The sequence below is a fragment of the Dasypus novemcinctus genome, chromosome X (genome assembly GCF_030445035.2).
Source record: "Dasypus novemcinctus isolate mDasNov1 chromosome X, mDasNov1.1.hap2, whole genome shotgun sequence".
In the NCBI taxonomy this organism is placed as follows: Eukaryota; Metazoa; Chordata; class Mammalia; order Cingulata; family Dasypodidae; genus Dasypus; species Dasypus novemcinctus.
The window spans coordinates 51,329,972-51,348,257 of NC_080704.1; the positions used below are offsets into that span (position 1 = coordinate 51,329,972).

The following is an 18,286-nucleotide window of genomic DNA, read 5'->3' on the forward strand; positions in this document are numbered from 1 at the left end:
AGTCTGTAGTGCACAATCTCATCACAGCACGTAAATATTTCATAGTCTTAGCATCTCATTTTAAACTCAATGAATATTTAATTGAAGTTGACCAACAAAATAACCAAAAGAATTATGTTGCATTTAGTTAGGCCTGAAATGAGCTAGCACTTCATTTTCTCAAGTAGTGTGAAGCTAAAATTATTCCAACTGCATAAAATATTCTACATAATTTTATAAGTAATCAAAGGGCTGCAAAATAGGCTTGAAAGGCACATACTAAATATTGAGAAAAACATGAAATGAAATGAATTTTCTACTTTAAATGCGAGAGAATAGCTTAATCCATTGTGGCCTGTGACATTACTTATTCAGTAGTTGAGTCATTTAAAATATTGTCAGTACCGTCTTTTTGAGACAAGAAGTAAAAACAGAATCTTTTCTTTGGCCCTTGCAAATTAAATATTCTAGAATGATGATGTGCAATCATCTCTAACATTGAGAGTAAGAGAAAACAGTTATAATCCACCCAGGTAAACCAGTCCAGAAACAATTTCTAAGCTCTTAGATCCAGCACTGAGCCAAGCACTGAAAATAATCAAAGAAAACAGAAATATTGGCCCATGTTCAAAGTAGAGATGGTTTCCCAGGGAAGAAGCTTCCCCATGGTCTGTTCACACTCCAGAAGTGCCAGACACAAGCATCAAAAAAGTGTGCACTCTAATTGATCTACCCTGACACAGATGACATGGGACGTGTCAGTTCTATCAAATCTGAGGACATTTTAATTGGAATCAAAGTAGTGCCAACCAATCCATGGACTGCTGCTAAATCCCACCTGATAAAGTTAGTATGAAATTATAAAGATTTGAATTCTTTTTTTTTAAGATTTATTTTATTTATTTCTCTCCCCCTCCCCCCCACCCCAGTTGTCTGTTCTCTGTGTCCATTTGCTGCGTGTTCTTCTTTGTCTGCTTCTGCTGTTGTCAGCAGCACAGGAATCTGTTTCTTTCTGTTGCCTCATCTTGTTGTGTCAGCTCGCTGTGTGTGCGGCACCATTTCTGGGCAGGCTGAACTTTCTTTCGCGCTGGGCAGCTCTCCTTACAGGGCACACTCCTTGTGTGAGGGGCTCCCCTACGCAGGGGACACCCCTGCATGGCAGGGTACTCCCTGCGCGCATCAGCACTGCGTGTGGGCCAGCTCCACACAGGTCAAAGAGGCCTGGGTTTGAACTATGGATCTTTCATGTGGTAGACAGACGCCCTATCCATTGGGCCAAGTCCACTTCCCAGATTTGAATTCTTATTTATTTTTTGATTATGGGATCTAAAGTAATAATCTAATAACAACTTATTTGTAGAGAACAGAACACGGGGTCATGATACAGCATTGTTTGATAAACACAGACTATCCATGTAGCTGCTTTATGGGAAATAACTAGTCATCTTGTTTTTTTCCTTTGATCTCAGTCCCTTTTAAAGATATTCAAATAGATTACCTTTTTCACCTATTGACATGTCAGTATACATATCTGTGTTATGTGTACAAATGTCTACATTTAAAAGTTCAGGCTTTTGTCTAATAATGGCACCTCCTTCCCTTCACTTAATCATCCTTAGCAATGGGAAAATCATAGTTAATATGGAGAAAAGAAGAGAAGGCATCTTTCTGTTCCTATTTAGTCCTATATTTGGAACCAAACAAAACTATTCCATTAATGGCAACCCACTAAGCAAAAGTGACAGTCTAGTCCGAATCTTGCTGTCTATAAATGGAAAGAGCATTCTGTCCAGCAAAGGAGAATGAAAGGCTGATGAGTATTAGCCAAGAAAGATGAACTTCTAGTGCCTTTCAATCACTATGCCTAGTCAGAAACAGCAACGAAGGGATATTTTTTCTTTGTTTAGGGAATTTCTGTTCTTGAACTTGTCTTTTCAGAAGAACTAGCCTTACTCTTTACACTGGAGACTTCCATTTTCTCAAATTTATTTAGTATTTGGTACATGTAAAACTTTAAGACTGCATTTCTCCCATTGTTATGTGACTTACCTGTTTATCAAAGGCCACCCATGATGGTGCATCAGATCCTGTTCCTTTAGGAAATGCACTATATTTAGGTTTAATCTTTTGCCCGAGAAGTGGTGCTCCACCTATTCCAGGTTTATCGTCACTAACCAACATCCTAATATTGTTGCAAAAGCCCCAATGTTGAGATTTGTGGAACTTCTCCTTTCCAACCTATGAACATAAGACGAAAATGCCCAAAGTTACTCTTTCTGGCTTTTCTTATTTGTTTTAAAATGTAAACACATTTCCCCATCATTTATTTTTCCTGTTGCAAAATGAGTGTAAAGTAGCAAATAATTATGATCAATCTTTACACATAAAGTTGTATCACATTTTAAATTCAGTTCGTTTTAACAAATTCAAAACTTTGAAAAGCAATAAGGACAAATCCAATGCTCAATGCTATTTAAAACATTTAAAAATAACTATTACTGCAAGTGAACATTTAGAACATTAGCTTGCTTGCTAATTGGTCTTTTCTGCTTATTTGCCAAGAATGCAAACAGGGAAAAAAAACCTCCCCTACTTCAGAGTAAAAGTGTAACCATTTTCCACAGAAATCTAAACATTATTTTCACCAAAACAGAGGAAAAATATTTTCCTCATTAAAATAAATGTAACAGGAAATTCCTCGGAGCTGACATTCTCCTAATGATTGTAAAACCTTGCCCTCCTCTTCCCTTTTCTGGTGATCAGGACAGAGTAGAAAAGCACAGATAATAATACCAAGGGTTGGCAAGGATGTGGGCCAGCGTCGGCTCTCATATACTGCTAATGGGAAAGTAATTTAGTACAACCACTTTGAGGAAAGATTTGGGCATACCTAGTAAAATTAAAAGTGTGTATGCCCTATGCTCTAGTAACTCCACTCCTAAGAATCCCTGGTACCTCTACACAAGGAGATATGTATCAGATTATTACATGTTACAGCAGTGTTTGTGGGCATAACAATAAGAAACAATCTAATCAGTAGCAGAAAAAACACAAAACAAACAAAAAGCCAGCATTATCGATAATACATCCATGGAAATGATAGGCAGCAAATTCAAGAACATACATACCATAACATAACACATAACATAAGTAATGTAATAAGTGCCCATGTACCCTGTAGCAGTTTAATATGGTTATGAATTCCAAAAATAGATATTGGATTATGTTTTTAATCTGATCTGTACCTAGGCATGATTGAGTTATGATTAGATAAAAGGCCTGGCAAAGAAAAAAGTTGAAGGTTTCTGATGTTGGAGTTTTGATATTGGAGTTTGATGCTGAAGACTTAAGCTGGAGCCCTGGAAAGTAAGCTCAGAGAGGAAAGAGAAGCCAGCCCCAGGAAGAAAAAGGAACCTTGAACCCAGAGAGAAGCAAGACCCTGGAAGGGAGGAATCCAGGAAGCCTGAACCCTCACAGCCATCGGCAGCCATCTTGCTCCAACACGTGAAAACAGACTTCGGTGAGGGAAGTAACTTGTGCTTTACGGCCTGGTAACTTAAGGCGCCTACCCCAAATAAATACCCTTTATAAAAACCAACCAATTTCTGGTATTTTGCATCAGCACCCCATTGGCTGGCTAATACATACCCCAAGCCTGCATAAAAAATAAAATATTTCATATATAATTGAAACCCTGGTGTACCCTCTTCTCTGAGTTCAAAATGGATCAACAATCTAAATAAAACAGCTAAAACCATAAAACTCTTAAAAGAAAACACAGGGATAAATCTTCATGATGTTGAATTTGACAATGGATTCTTTAGCTTTAATACTAAAAACATGAATAACAAAGGAAAAAAACAGATAAATTGGACTTCATCAAAATTCAAAACTTGTGTATCAAAAGACACTATCAAGGGAGTGGAAAGACAATGCACAGAATGGGAAAAAATATTTTCAAATAATATATCTGATAAAGGTCTGGAATCTAGAATTTAACTCCAACAACTCAACAACAAAAAGCAACCCAATTAATAAAATGGGTCAAGTCCTTGAATAAATATTTCTCCAAACATACAAGTGGACAATAAGCACATGAAAAGATGCTCAACATCATTTGCCATTAGGGAAATGCAAATCAAAACCACAATGTAATGCCACTTCACACCCACCAGGATTGCTATTTTTTAAAAAAAGGAAAAATAACAAGTATTGGCAAGGATATGGAGAAACTGGAGCCTTCATACATTGCTGGTGAAAATGTAAAGTGGTGCAGCCACTACAGAAAATGTTTTAGTAATTCCTCAAAAAATTCAGCAGAATTACCACATGACCCAGCAATTCTACTGCCAAGCATAAACCCTGAAGTATACCAACAAATACCTGTACATGAATACTCACAGCAGTATTATACACAACAGCCAAATGGTAAAAACAACCCAAATGTTCATCAACGGATGAATGGATAAACAAACTGTAGTCTATCCATACAATGGAATATTATTCAGCCATTAAAATGAATGAAGCACTGATATATGGATTAACCTTAAAAACATTATACTAAGTGAAAGAAGCCAGACACAAAAGGCCACATATTATATGATGCCATTTATATGAAATATCTAGAATAGGTAAATCCATACAGACAGAAAGCAGATTGATGGTTGCCAGGGGCTGGGAAGAAGGGGTAATGGGTATCCTTCGGTAGTTTTGGAAACGTTTTGGAAATAGAGGTGATGGTTGCAAATCATTGTGAATATACAAAATGCCACTGAATTATTCACTGTAAAATGGTTAGTTTTATGTTATATGAATTTCACCTCAATAAAAAAAACAAATCTCAGAAAAATGTAAAAAATAAAGGATAGTTGAGATGTCATCTCCTCTCGAAGCCTTCCCTGCCTCCTAGAAGCAGAATATACTGTCCCTATATAGATCTTCTACTAAAGTCTTAAAGGTCACCTTGTCTTTAACCGCTTATGTACTTGCCCATTGCCACCCCCCATTGTATTACCAGAGCCAACCAAGTACAGTGCCTAGTACAAAGAACACAATAAATGCTTTTTATTTTAAAAAATTCACAAAGTGCATCTCAATTCATTCATTCAACAAATGAGCCCCATCTATATGCCCATAATTCCTATATCGCCATCACTGATAAACAGTTACCTGTTTATGTGATTGTATCTGACACTAGACTTTCTACTTCCTGAGAATAAGGACTACAAGGCCTGGCACATAGTAGGTGCTCAATGATTATTTGTTGAACAAATTAATTTTGGATTCTTTTAAGTAATGATGATGTAGTCACCTGACCTTTCCTTGTCCACATTGCCTGGCTCAATCCTCCTTAAATCTACAGGTTAAATATTTGGGATTCTGGGAGATCAAGAAAAGAACAAGGGAGTAATGGTGTAAACGTCAAACTTGATGCTGTAAAGGACAAAGCTGGAGACCTGGCATCTGAAGCCTGGCTTCACATTCCAGCTTTGCCACTTATGGGCCATGTGATCCTGGGAACAGTCACTTCACTTCTCCAGTGGTCTCTGGCTTTGCTGTTTTTAAACAGAGAAAAGTAATACCTGCCTCACAGGACAATGGTTAGGACTAAGTGAGAGAATATTTGTGACTATGCCTGACAGGTAGCATTCATTATTTTCTCAAGGGTAAGGACTTGATATTAGATTTTAGAGAGAACTGAGTTAGAGCTACAGTAAAAAAGAACCAAGTACTATTCCCTTAGTAACCAATCTGGGAGCTAATACTTTCTCTTCCACAAATATATTTTATAGAATATTTTCACAATTAATATATAGTTAATATTTTATATGACTTAGAACTTAATTTTCTACATTTGGTTAAATAGCTGTATACATTTAACTCTACTTTTAGGACATTATTGGTCACAATAATATTTGTTTCATGAACACATATGAATTATCTAACTTCAGATCCTTGGTCAAGAGTAACTTTTAATAATGTTCCCCATAGTTCCATGAAAGCGGGGCCACAGTCTGTCTTAGCAACAGCAACGAACACTATGCCTGACTGGTACTCAGTCAATAATCCTTGAATGGAAACAGACCATCCATTTGTAGGATATAATTTTTGGTAACCCACGGTAGCAAATAGCAGATCCTACACATACAGACAAGGATTGTAGGAATTCAAAAGATTACACCATGGAGCAGTGGAAGCCAGAAACAAATTCACATAGGACCTGGATCTTAAAGTGAGCCTTGAAGCATGCACTGAATTTGGTTGGGCAGAGTGGGTGTTACAGAAAGAAACACAACATGAGCAATGATACTGGAGCATGTTGAGAGAAAGAGACTGGACCCAGCTAGATTCAGGGACATTTCTTACAATAGAAGGAAATGAAGTTTGAAAAGTTGATATGGAAATCAGTGCAGAAAGCCTTTGATGCCAAAAACCAGATACTGAAATTTTATCTCACGGGTTATGAGAGGTCAATGAAGGCTCCTAAGAAAGGACGAAATATAATGAAAGGCTGTTTTGTTCAAAATGGATTGAATACAATTTTATACTCATGAGAATGCCAAGAATTGAATGTTGAATAATGTCAAGGATTAGAGACGATGTGGGGAAACAGGAACCCAGTTTTGCTTTGCTGATGGGAGAGTTAATTGATTGCTATTCTGGAAAGCAAGGTGATACTAAGTAAAATTAGGAATATGTAACCCCTTATGATTCAACAATCTCACTCCTGCATATAAATCTCAGAGAAATTTTCACAATAGACAAATAAAGGGATACATATAAGAATGTGTCATGGGAGCAGATGTAGCTCAAGCAGTTGAGTCCCCGCCGCCCACATGGGAGGTCCCAGGTTCAGTTCCCAGTGCCTCCTAAAAGAAAACTGGCAAGAAAAAAAAGTGTCATGGTATTTCAGGGGAACTTGAAGCATCCCAGTTATCTATCTTAAGGAAATAGATATGAAAATATGGTTTAATGGATAAGTACACCATGGTTGATATTAGTTTCAGCTAACTAGTTAGAAGCAATGAACCAGCTGTACAAATAGCAATGCAGACAGATTCTTAAAATATATTGTTGAGTGAAAAAATGGTATCTATAGCACAATTTCATTTTAAAACATTTAAAACACACACAAAAACAATACTACATATTTTATAAGGACATAGAGTTTTAAAAATGTATACCAAAAACATCTGTATGGAAGCTTATATAACGTGGGCAGGGAATGGGACTAGAATCAGGAATGACGTGGTATAAAAGTACATAAAACAAGAGAGAAATCTTGCACAGACCAATGATGATATTGTGCCATGAATGGAAGAATATAGTTAACTCACCTCTCTGCACCTGGTGGTAAATAAAAAATAATGATGGGTTGGAATGAGAGGTGAGGGGCAGACAGTCTGGGTAAGCAGGTACTGCAGCTGAGCAGGCACAAAGCAAGAAAGGCCTATAAAGGGTGAAGACAATGGGAATGGGAAGGAATGGACATCCTAAACTAAGTTTAGGGAAGGACAAGGTTGTTTTCCCATGACATTTCAGACTGGTACTTTTTAAAAACTGCAATCAAAATAATTATAAGAAAAATGAAATAAAAACAAAGATATACAAAACACAAGCCCATTGATCAGGCCCTTGGATGGCATGGCAATGACAAATTGCCATGTAAGTTTTTAAAGACCACACTTTGAGTAGCACCACTATAGCAGACAACAGGTAGGGGAGCCAACACCTGTGATTGGATGTACTGAGAAAGAAAGGTTCATGCCAAACTCATTTCCACCTTAGAAGGGTCGAGGGAAAGAAGAGAAGCAATAAGGAGGATGGGGTACTCCCATCACCTGGCTTGCTGCAGCTTCCAAGCATGGTTAGAGCAGCACAGGCTGAGTTTCTCATTTCTGCTACTCTGAAGGAGAATGAAGCAGTAATTGGGCCTGAAGAGCCCTCAACAAGGCTAGCACCTCCCCTCCTGCTCACTACCACAGCAACAAGGGGGAGAAAGCGAACTGAAAGAAGCAAGGGGCAAAGGAGGGGAGCCTGCTGCTTTGAGGGGTAGCAACCTGCTGTCCCCTCCCCATATGTGCACACATACACAATTGCTATAAATTCTCAGCACATCTTGCCCAGCTACCGACAATGACTAAGAACACCATATGACAGGGACATTTTATTTTCAATTAATAATTACCAGTGTTGTAAAAATTGAGGCGAAACCACAATATATGAAATTCAGAATGTAGTTCAACCAAGTCCCTGCTATATGCAAAAGACTTGGTTGTTTTCCAAGTTTCTTAATCCTCAATCAATGAACAAATTCTCGATCCAAAAAGTATTAGCCAGACACTTGTTAAGCATTTCCAATTCTCTCGCTAAATGAAATAAAATCATCTGGGCCTAATCTTTAAAAAAAAATGTTTTTTAGCATGAAAAGGAACTAGTAGTGAAGTCTCTCGAAAACGCTTAGCTGGTGAGGTGTAAATTCACACATTCAAGTTAAAAACAATACCAAAAAAAATCATGCTCTTTTTAAAAGTTCAGTAATGCCAATTTCTGTTGTTACTCTCAACAGCATAGTATACAAAGTTCCATTTCTGCACTATCAGAGTATTAACTTGAAATTTCAATTCAGAATTCTATACCTTTGAGACAAATTGCTTGGAGATTTATTTGGGAAGATGTAGAAATCTAAAGGGTGCCTGTTTCAAATACTTGCCCTTGTTCACACAGGCACACAAGCTTGAGATTTGCCAATATAATATTCTAGGATGGTATATCAATCTGCACTTTGCTCTATTGACTGAAACAGTGCTCATTTCAGTCCAAAGAAATTAGGGAATGTCTTATCAAATGATAAGATGAGGAATATATCTCCAGATTCAGTGCTCATTGGTATCTCAATCCCTTGGTTCACATCACACTTGTGACACCACTGTTGTAAAGGCAGGAGCCAAATCCACTCTCCTTGCTGCCTCATGTCTAACCAAAAGCTGGTATCACCACCCCTTCCTTGTTGCTGAAGATCAGAAAGGCAATATTATCACACGCTTGGATGGATTAATGAATAAGTATCCAGAGACACTAAGAAATGGTGAAACTATCTCAAACTGAGAAGGACACTATATTCATCAGCACCAGAGATTATCGATCCCTTTGTAATCTCTTCTTTAGAGCTCCAGAACATTGGAGTCTCTTAGTTCTTCCGAGGCTGCGCTCCAAAGTCCAGCTGCTTGATAACTATATGGCAAAGGCAGGAAGAGAGAGGTGCATGGTAAGAACCCAACAGCTCACTATGGTCACCACCAGCTAGAACCTTATCTTTATAGATGTAAATATCATTCCTGTTGCCATACTAGCTAACATTTACAGCACTGGTCTATGTATGTTAGAAGAAGTAAATTCCCTTAATCTTCACATCAACCTTCTGAATATGTTTATCATTATCCCCAATTTATAGATGGGAATACTGAGGCACAGAGAGCAGAAGTTATTTGCCCAAGATCACTCAACTAGTGTAAGTGGCAAGTCCTGGATGGGAATCCAGAGCCTGAGCCCTTAAGCACTAGGCTTCACATTGTTTATGCCATCTTAAATGAAAGTAATAGTCCTCTCCTTGTTGAAGTAATGGGAGTTGAATTGCCACATTGCTTTGGGTAAATGTAATAGTGAAAATAATCACCATGACCTGGAGGGGAGAGAATAAATCAGATAATTAGATCTAAATCCAATCCCTTAAAATATGGGCATGTATTAGAAAAGAGTGCTATGAACACCCCTGTGCAGTTACTAAGAATTGGAGGACTGAAGAGGGCAAGTTAATGTTTAATATATCAATGAACATTAACAGCACTTATTTTTCTAACTATTTTTGAGGTTAATTGCAAATTCAATATGGAATTCTCTGAAACTATCATTCTTAGGTATTCCTGCCTGATAAGGTTTTAAACTAGTTTATTCCATGAACAGTCCCATCCCCTATCCCCATATTTGTTTTATAAACTCAATTTCTCTTTTCTTCTTTTTTGTACTCATACAGGGAAGAAGAAGGGATTTAGTAGATAATATGAATCATCCCAGAGAAAACAGAATTTCCTCAGGTGTGGTAGAATATACAGATCAAAACCATAAGAGTAGGAAAGTTATCATTACTTTTTTAAAAAATTTCTAAACATTATATATTTTTAAAAGTTTACATTGTAGTAACATAAGAGCAATTCAAAATTTACATGTTAACCATATTTCAAGTATACAATTCCCTGGTAATGTTAATAAGCACAATGCATGGCTACAAGCAAAACCATTTACCTACTGTTTCATCACCTTATTTTTTCTCAGATTAACAAATTTATTTTATTTTTTTACACTTTTTTTTATTAAAGTTAATAGATCACAAAGAACATTACATTTAAAAACATAAGAGGTTCCCATATAACCCACTCCCCACCCCTCCACCCCACCATTTTTGTAAATTATATTTTTGAAGATATATACATCATAAAAAGTTACCTATTAAAAAATATAAGAAGTTCCTGTATACCCCCCACATCATTACTTATTAATAAAACTAAATCACTCAAAAAGTAACTTCAAATGTGCAAATAAAAAAAGCCATGTAAAAGAAAAATCCTAAAACATTTTTAAGTGATTTTTCCTCTTTCCAAACTTAACTTGTAAATGTGTCATGTTCATGATTCTTAGTCATCAACCCAATATAAAAAGAGGATAAATTTTATGTATTTAATAATACATTGAAAGTAAATAAAGTGTTAAAATTTAAATCACTAAGATCTAGAGAGATATGTAGCCCCTTCCTCAGAAGAGGAATTCCCCCTTCCCAGAGATGGCTACCTAGTCTGTTTGCTCATTGTTTATGCTCATTGTCTGCTCATTGTCTGTTTGCTTTTTCTTTAGGGAGCACCAGAATTGAACCCAGGACCTTCCATGTGGGATGCAGGCGCTCAACTGCTTGAGCCACATCTGCTTCCCAAGAGGAATTTTTTCTTGAAATAATTCAATTCAATTCAGAGCACAAGTCAATAAAGAGAATCCTAAAGACTTTCCACAAAGTTAGCTAAAGTCACTGGCTACTTGTAGCTGACTAGTATATCCATTCCTAAATTTCTTCTCTCTTGCCAATTTCATTTAGAGGCCAGAAAAAGCTAAACACTGCACTTGTTTCCTCAGCCTCCTTTTCAGAAGTCTGTCTTGGGATTCTGGAAAAGGCTCTTGCTCCCTTGAGAAAAGGGACAGGTGCAGGTGATATAGCTCCTTGCTCACCTCTTCCTGTCTTGAGACGTGTACATGATGCCTGGAGTTGCAGCAGCCATCTTGAGATTGTGGATGGGAAGGTGGGAAGAACTGTAGAGATGCTAGCTGAGACATAGTTAAGCCTTTAAATGTATACCAGCAGCCATCTACCCCCAAACTTACTGTTTGATGATAAAAAAAAAAAACTATTGATAGCCTAAGCCTCTACTGATCAGGTATTCCATTACTTGCAGAAGAAAGCATTACAAAATAATACATTTAGTTTCTAAAAGATGTCTTTAATGCTTTCTTTTACAGAATAAAATTATGGAGTGAGCCAAAAAAAGAAACAATCTATAATGATAAAAGGATCAATGAACAAGGAAGATGTAATGATCCTAAATGTACATGCACCAAACAACAGAAACTAAAAATACGTAAAGCAAAAACTAATAGAGCTGAAAGGAGAAATAGACAAATCCATAATTTTAGTTGGGGACTTCCTCAACACTCCCCTCTCAGCAGATGAGAAAACTACTAGTCAGACAATTAGCAAGGATATAAAAATATGAACAACACAATCATGCAACAGGATCTAATTGATATAGAGGGCACTCCATCTAATTTTAGCAGAATACATATTCTTTTCAAGCTCCCATGGAGATTCCACAAATTAGGCCATACCCTAAAGCATAAAACAAACCTCAAAAAATTTTAAAGAACTGAAATCATGGAGAGTATGTTCTCCAAACATAATGAAATCAAACTTGAAAGTAACAACAGAAAATAATAACAGGAAAATACCCAAATGTGTGGAAATTTAAAAACACACTTCTGAATAATCCATGAGTCAAAAAGAAAGTCTCAAAGAAAAATTTTTAAAAACATGCATACAGCTGAGGGAGAACCAGCAAGATGGCAGTGGAGTAAGGCATTCCTAGAGTCAGCTCCTGCTACAGGGCAGTTAGCAAACACCCAGAGCTCTCTGGAGCTAGCTGAAGCACCTGTTTGGGGGCTCCAGGAGACCAGAAGAGGATCCTGCATCATCCTTGAAGGAGTGGAAGGAGACTGCGCACCTGCAGAGAAGACTCATAAGTAGAGCACTCCACGCCCCCGAGGCTAGTGCCCATCCTCCACTGGAGGCACAAGTTGCCTCGGGAGCTGTATTGCGACTGGAATTGAAAGCTCCACTTCCCAAAAATGGGGGAGGAAGAGATGGTTGTGCACCAACTTCAGCTACTGGTAAGTCAATTCAGCAGGCTAAAGTATAATCCTGAAAACAGTCAAAGTTTGAGCCTGTCCAAGTAGAAAGAGGCCGGGAGCCACCCACCATCTTAATTCCGCACTTGGCATGAGGGGAAGCGGGGCAGGCTGAAAAGCACAGTGCTGGTGGGGACCGGCTTCTTCCCATCCAGATCAGATTGCAGCTCTAGCCTAGGCCCCAGTGCCACCTCCAGCAGGGAGGAAGCTGTGGGGACCTGCACCAGCCTCTCTGGGAAATTACCAACCAAGCCGCAGAGGCCAGTGATTATCCTACTCTGGCAGCATGAGCAGCCCCAGGAGCTATTCTGTGGCTGGAATTGGAAGCTCCATTTCCCAGACACAGGGGAGGAGGAGACAGTTGGCTGTCGATTTCGGCTACTGATTGGTAGACTCAGCCAGCTAAGATATAACCCTGGGAAGAGCTGAGTTGTGAAACTGCCAATGTTGGAAAGAGGCCAGTGGCTGCCATTTTGACTTTGCACACACCTCAGAGGAAGCTGGACCCACCAAAAATCACAGTGATGATAGGAACTGGTTTCTTTCACCCAGTTCGACCTGCAGCACTAGACTAGGCTTCAGCCCCACCTCTGGCAGGGAGGAGGCTGGTGGGCCCTGCACCAGCCTATCCAGGTAACTACAGGTATCTTTGGCAGGCAAAGACTAAAAGTTGGAAGTCTACCGGGGCAACTGCAGTCATCTTGGACTCACACTGCATAGTTCGCTGCCCACACCTGCAGCTCCATCACCACCCCAGGCAGGGGAGAAAGGGGAGTGAATCTTCATCAGTCTCTGGGCAACTACAGTCTAGGCCTGCACAACTTGGATTATTCCACACAGCTATGACTCTCTCCCTACTCCTGGCAAAGGAGAAAGTTGGAAAAAGCTTCATTGGTCCCTGGCGCAATGAGGGCAGCTTAAGCCTCCACAGCTTATAGTACCAATTACAACCTTGACTCCTACTGCACAAACAGCAAAGGAGAAAGGGCAGGAAGCCCTCAACTAAAGAGAAAAACTGCACCCAGAATAAATACTCTAGTAATCCAGATGCCAAGACACCAACAAAAAATTACAATCCACAACAAGAAACAGGAAGTTATGGCCCAGTTAAAGGAATAAAATAAGCCTCCAGATGACATAAAGGAGTTGAGATAACTAATCATACATGTTCAAAGAAATCTCCTTAATAAATTCAGGGAGATGACTAAAGAGATTAAGGATATTAAGAAGACACTGGATGAGCACAAAGAAGAATTTGAAAGCATACATAGAAAAATAGATCTTAGGGGAATGAAAGATGCAATAATGAAATTTTAAAAACATTGATACAATAGCAGATTTGAGAAGACAGAAAAAAAGATTGGTGAGCTTGAAGAAATGGCCTCTGAGAGTGAACATACAAAAAGAACAGATGAAGAAAAGAATGGAAAAAATTGCACAAGGTCTCAAGGAACTAAATGACAGCAAAAGGCATGCAAACATACATGTCATGGGTATCCCAGAAGCAGAAGAGAAGGGAAAAGGGGCAGAAGGAATATTTGAAGAAATAATGGTAGAAAATTTCCCAATCCTTTTGAAAGACATAGATATCCATGTCCAAGAAGCATAATGTACTCCCATCCAAAAAAATCCAAAAAGACCAACTCCGAGATGCATACTCATCAGAATGTCAAATGCCAAAGACAAAGACAGAACTCTGAGAACAGCCAGAGAAAAGCAATGCATAACATATAAGGGATACCCAATAATATTAAGTGCTGATTTCTCACCAGAAACCATGGAGGTAAGAAGACAATGGTCTGATATAGTTAAGATACTACAAGAGAAAAACTTCCAGCCAAGACTCTTATTCCAGCAAGACTGTCTTTCAAACATGAGGGCAAGATTAGAATATTCACAGATAAACAGAAACTGAGGGAATTTCTAAGCAAGAGACCAGACTTTCAGGAAATACTAAAGGGTATGCTAGAGCCTGAAAAGAAAAGACAGGAGAGGCCTGGAAGAGTGTCTAGAAATGAAGATTAGATCAATAAAAGTAACTAAAAGTTTCAAAAGAGTGATGAAAATAAAATATGACAATTAAAACTCAAATAGTCTGGAATAAACTTAACCAACAATGTAAAGTATTTGGATTCAGAAAACTGCAACTCAGTGTTAAAAGAAATCAAAAAAGGCCTAAATCACTGGAAGAACATTCCATGCTCATGGATTAGAAGACTAAATATCATTAAGATGTGAATTCTACTCAAATTAATATACAGATTCAACGCAATCCCAATAAAAATTCCACCAGCATTTTAAAAAAATTTGAAAACATGATCATCAAATTTATTTGGAAAGGTAAAGAATCCTGAAAAGCCAGAAACATCATATAAAGGAAAAGCGAGCCCTCATCTCCAGACTTTCATATTAGCTAGCTATAGTTATAAAAACAGCATGATACTGGCATAAAGACAGACACATAGATCAATGGAACCAAACTGATGATTCAGAAACAGACCCTCACATTTATGGTCAAATGCTTTTTGACTAGCCTATCAAACCCACACAGCTCGGGGAAAATAGTCCATTCAACAAATGGTGCTGAAAGGACTGGATATCCATAGCTGAAAGAAGGAAAGAGGACCCCTATCTCATACCTTATCCAAAAATTAACTCAAAATGGATCAAAAACCTAAAAATAAAAGCAAGACCCATAAAACTTCTAGAAGAAGTTGTAGGAAAATATCTTCAAGACCTGGTGGTAGGTGGTGGATTTTTTTTTTCTCCCCTTCCCGGCCCCAACCCCCCAACCCCCAGTGTCTGCTCTCTATGTCCACTCGCTGTGTTCTTCTGTGTCTGCTTGTATTCTTGTCAGTGACACCAGGAATCTGTGTCCCTTTTTTTGTTGTGTCATCTTGTCACGTCAGCTCTTTATGTGTGCAGCACCACTCCTGGGCAGGCTGCACTTTTTTCACACTGGGCAGCTCTCCTTATGGGGCGCACTCCTTGCGCGTGGGACTCCCCTATGTGGGGAACACCACTGTGTGGAACGGCACTCCTTGCACACATCAGCGCTGCGCATGGGCCAGCTCATCGCATGGGTGGTGGATGCTTTATCCCCACGTGGTAGGTGGATGCTTTATCTGTTGAGCCAAGTCTGCTTCCCAGTGGTGGATTCTTAAAGAAGATAAGAGGAGGTCTGAGACGGACTACTGATGTTTAATGTATGTAGAAGTTTTTATTAGCTTTACTGTAAAAGTGTGGAAATGTATAGAATAGATGGTAACACATAGTGAGTAACAGTTTACAAATGGGGATGTGGCTGAAAATGGTAGTCCAGGTATGCAAATGCCAATTGACAGAATCCTACAGAATAATCTAGGAACTGAATACCAGAGTAAACCAAGAAGTGGATGAAAATTGTGATTGATGGTACAGATGCAAGAGTATCCTCTGTGAGCTAGAGCAAATGTACATCGCTACTGCAGGGTGTTGGAAATGTGGAGAAGCATGGGAAAAATACAGCTGAGTTGACCTATGGACTGTGGTTAGCAGTAATAGGACAATATTCTTGCATCTATACAAAAGGTGTATTGCATTGGTAATGAGGCAGTGTGGAAAGTGTGTGCCAAATGTACACTATGGACATAGTAACAATCAGATGATATTATCTTATCTGTAGCAAACGTTCCACCACAGTGTGGTGTGTTGATGAAGGGGTGTTGTTTGGGAATTCCATACATGTGCATGATTGTTTTATAAGTTTACAACTTCTGTCATAAAAAAATATATTTAAAAAATAACAATAGGGTGGGTTAGGGGAAAAACACACCAAATGTAAGATAAGGACTATGATTAGTAGTAAGCTTTTGACAATATTCTTTCATAATTTGTAACAAACGTCTCATGGCAATGGAAGGTGTTGGTGGAGAATTGATGTATGGGAACCCTGTATGATGTTATGCATGTTTGCTTTGTAAGCTCACAATTTTTACTATGCACTTAATTGTTTATGTATGTTCATATATAAATGATATAAAGATAATAATAGAGTTGGTTGGGGGAAAATACTTTGGTTAGGAGTAATATTTTGATAATGCTCTTTAATCATTAGTTTAAAAAGTTTAACAACAATGCAAGTTATTGTTGGTAGGGAGAGTTATAAGAATATTTTATGATGTTATATATATTTGTTTTGTAAGTTCAGAACTATTATTATACACTTGTTTGTGTATGTTTATGTATGAGTAATATATTTCAAAAAATTAATTTTTAAAAATAGATTTAGCTGAATGAAAATGAAAATACAACATCAAAATATATGGGTTTTAGCTAAAGCAGTGCTGAGAGGGAAATTTATAGCACTACATACTTACATTAGAAATGAAAAAAGGTCTCAAATCAATAATCTAAGTTCCTACTTTGATAAATTGCTAAAAGAGCAAAATAAAACCAAAGCAAGCAGTAAGAAGGAAGATCAGAGCAGAAATAAATGAAGTTGATGAATATAGGTAAATAACGAAAACAAAAGCCTGTTCTTCAAAAAAAATCAATAAAATTGATAAATACCTAGAAAGAAAAATAAAAGGGAGCAGATACAAATCATCAATATCAGGAATGAAACAAGGAATATATTTACGGATCTTACATCCATTAAAAAGATATTAAGGGAATACTATAACCAACTTTGTGCATATAAATTCTACAATTAGAAAAAAAATGGAACAATTCCTCAAAAGCCGCAAACTACCAAAATTCAACCAGTGGAATAATCTGGGTAGTCCTATAACCACAAAAGAATCTGAATTTGTAATTTAAAAGTTCCCCCCGAAAAAAATCTCCATTTCCAGATAGCTTTGCTGAGAATTTAAATAAGAATCATTTAAATAAGAATCATCACCAATTTTACACAATTCCCAAACATTTAAATAAGAATCATCACCAATTTTACACAATTCCCAACTCACTTTATAAGGCCAGTATTATTTTCATACCAAAACCAGACAAGACATTTCAAAAAAATTTACAAACCACAATATCTCATGAACTTAGATGTGAAAACCTTCAACAAAATATTAGCAAATTGAATCTAGCAATGTATAAAAAGAATTAAACACCATGACCAAATGGGATTTATCCCACATATGCAAAGCTAGAACAACATTCAAAAATCAATTAATGGGGAAACGGATTTGGGTCAACAGATAGAGTGTCCAGAGACAACATGGGAGATCCAGGGTTCAAACCCAGGGCCTCCCTGTCCATGTGATGAGCTGGCCCATGGGCAGTGCTGATGCACGCAAGGAATGCCATGCCACGCAGGGGTGTCCCCTGCATAGGTGAGCCCCATGCACAAGGAGTGCGCCCCATAAGGAGAGCTGCCCAGTGCAAAAAAAGTGCAGCCTGCCCTGGAGTGGCACTACATACAGGGAGAGCTGATGCAGCAAGATGACACAACAAAAAGAGACACAGATTCCTGGTGCCAGTGACAAGAATATAAGCGGACTCAGAAGAACACACAGCAAATGGACACAGAGAGCAAACAAGTGGGGCAGGGGGGAAAGGGCGGGGGGAAGGGGAGAGAAATAAATAATAAATCTTTTTAAAAAATAATTAATGTATTCCACAATATCAACAAGAAGAAAAATCATATGATCATATCAATTGATGCAGAAATAAGCATTTGACAAAATCCAACACCCATTCAGGATTTTTAAAAAACTCTCCTTAATTTAAGAATAGAGTGGAATAACTTCAACTCGAATCATACTTAATGGTAAAGGACTGAATTCTTTCCCCTAAGATTGGAACAAGGCAAGAA

At 38.0% G+C, this 18,286-nt stretch overlaps 1 protein-coding gene across 4 annotated transcripts in view; it reads right to left on the bottom strand.

The window, feature by feature from the left end:
* The window catches only part of EFHC2 (EF-hand domain containing 2), a 214,247-nt gene that overhangs the window by 177,705 nt on the left and 18,256 nt on the right, over window positions 1–18,286 (bottom strand). For 2 of the 4 annotated variants that reach the window (XM_004473563.4, XM_058291020.1), the window contains exon 2: window positions 2,029–2,217. The exons of the other annotated variants lie outside the window; for them this stretch is intronic. In XM_004473563.4, the coding sequence (XP_004473620.1) occupies window positions 2,029–2,217 (189 nt within the window). The remainder of the gene's footprint in view (window positions 1–2,028; window positions 2,218–18,286) is intronic. 4 annotated transcript variants of the gene reach the window in all.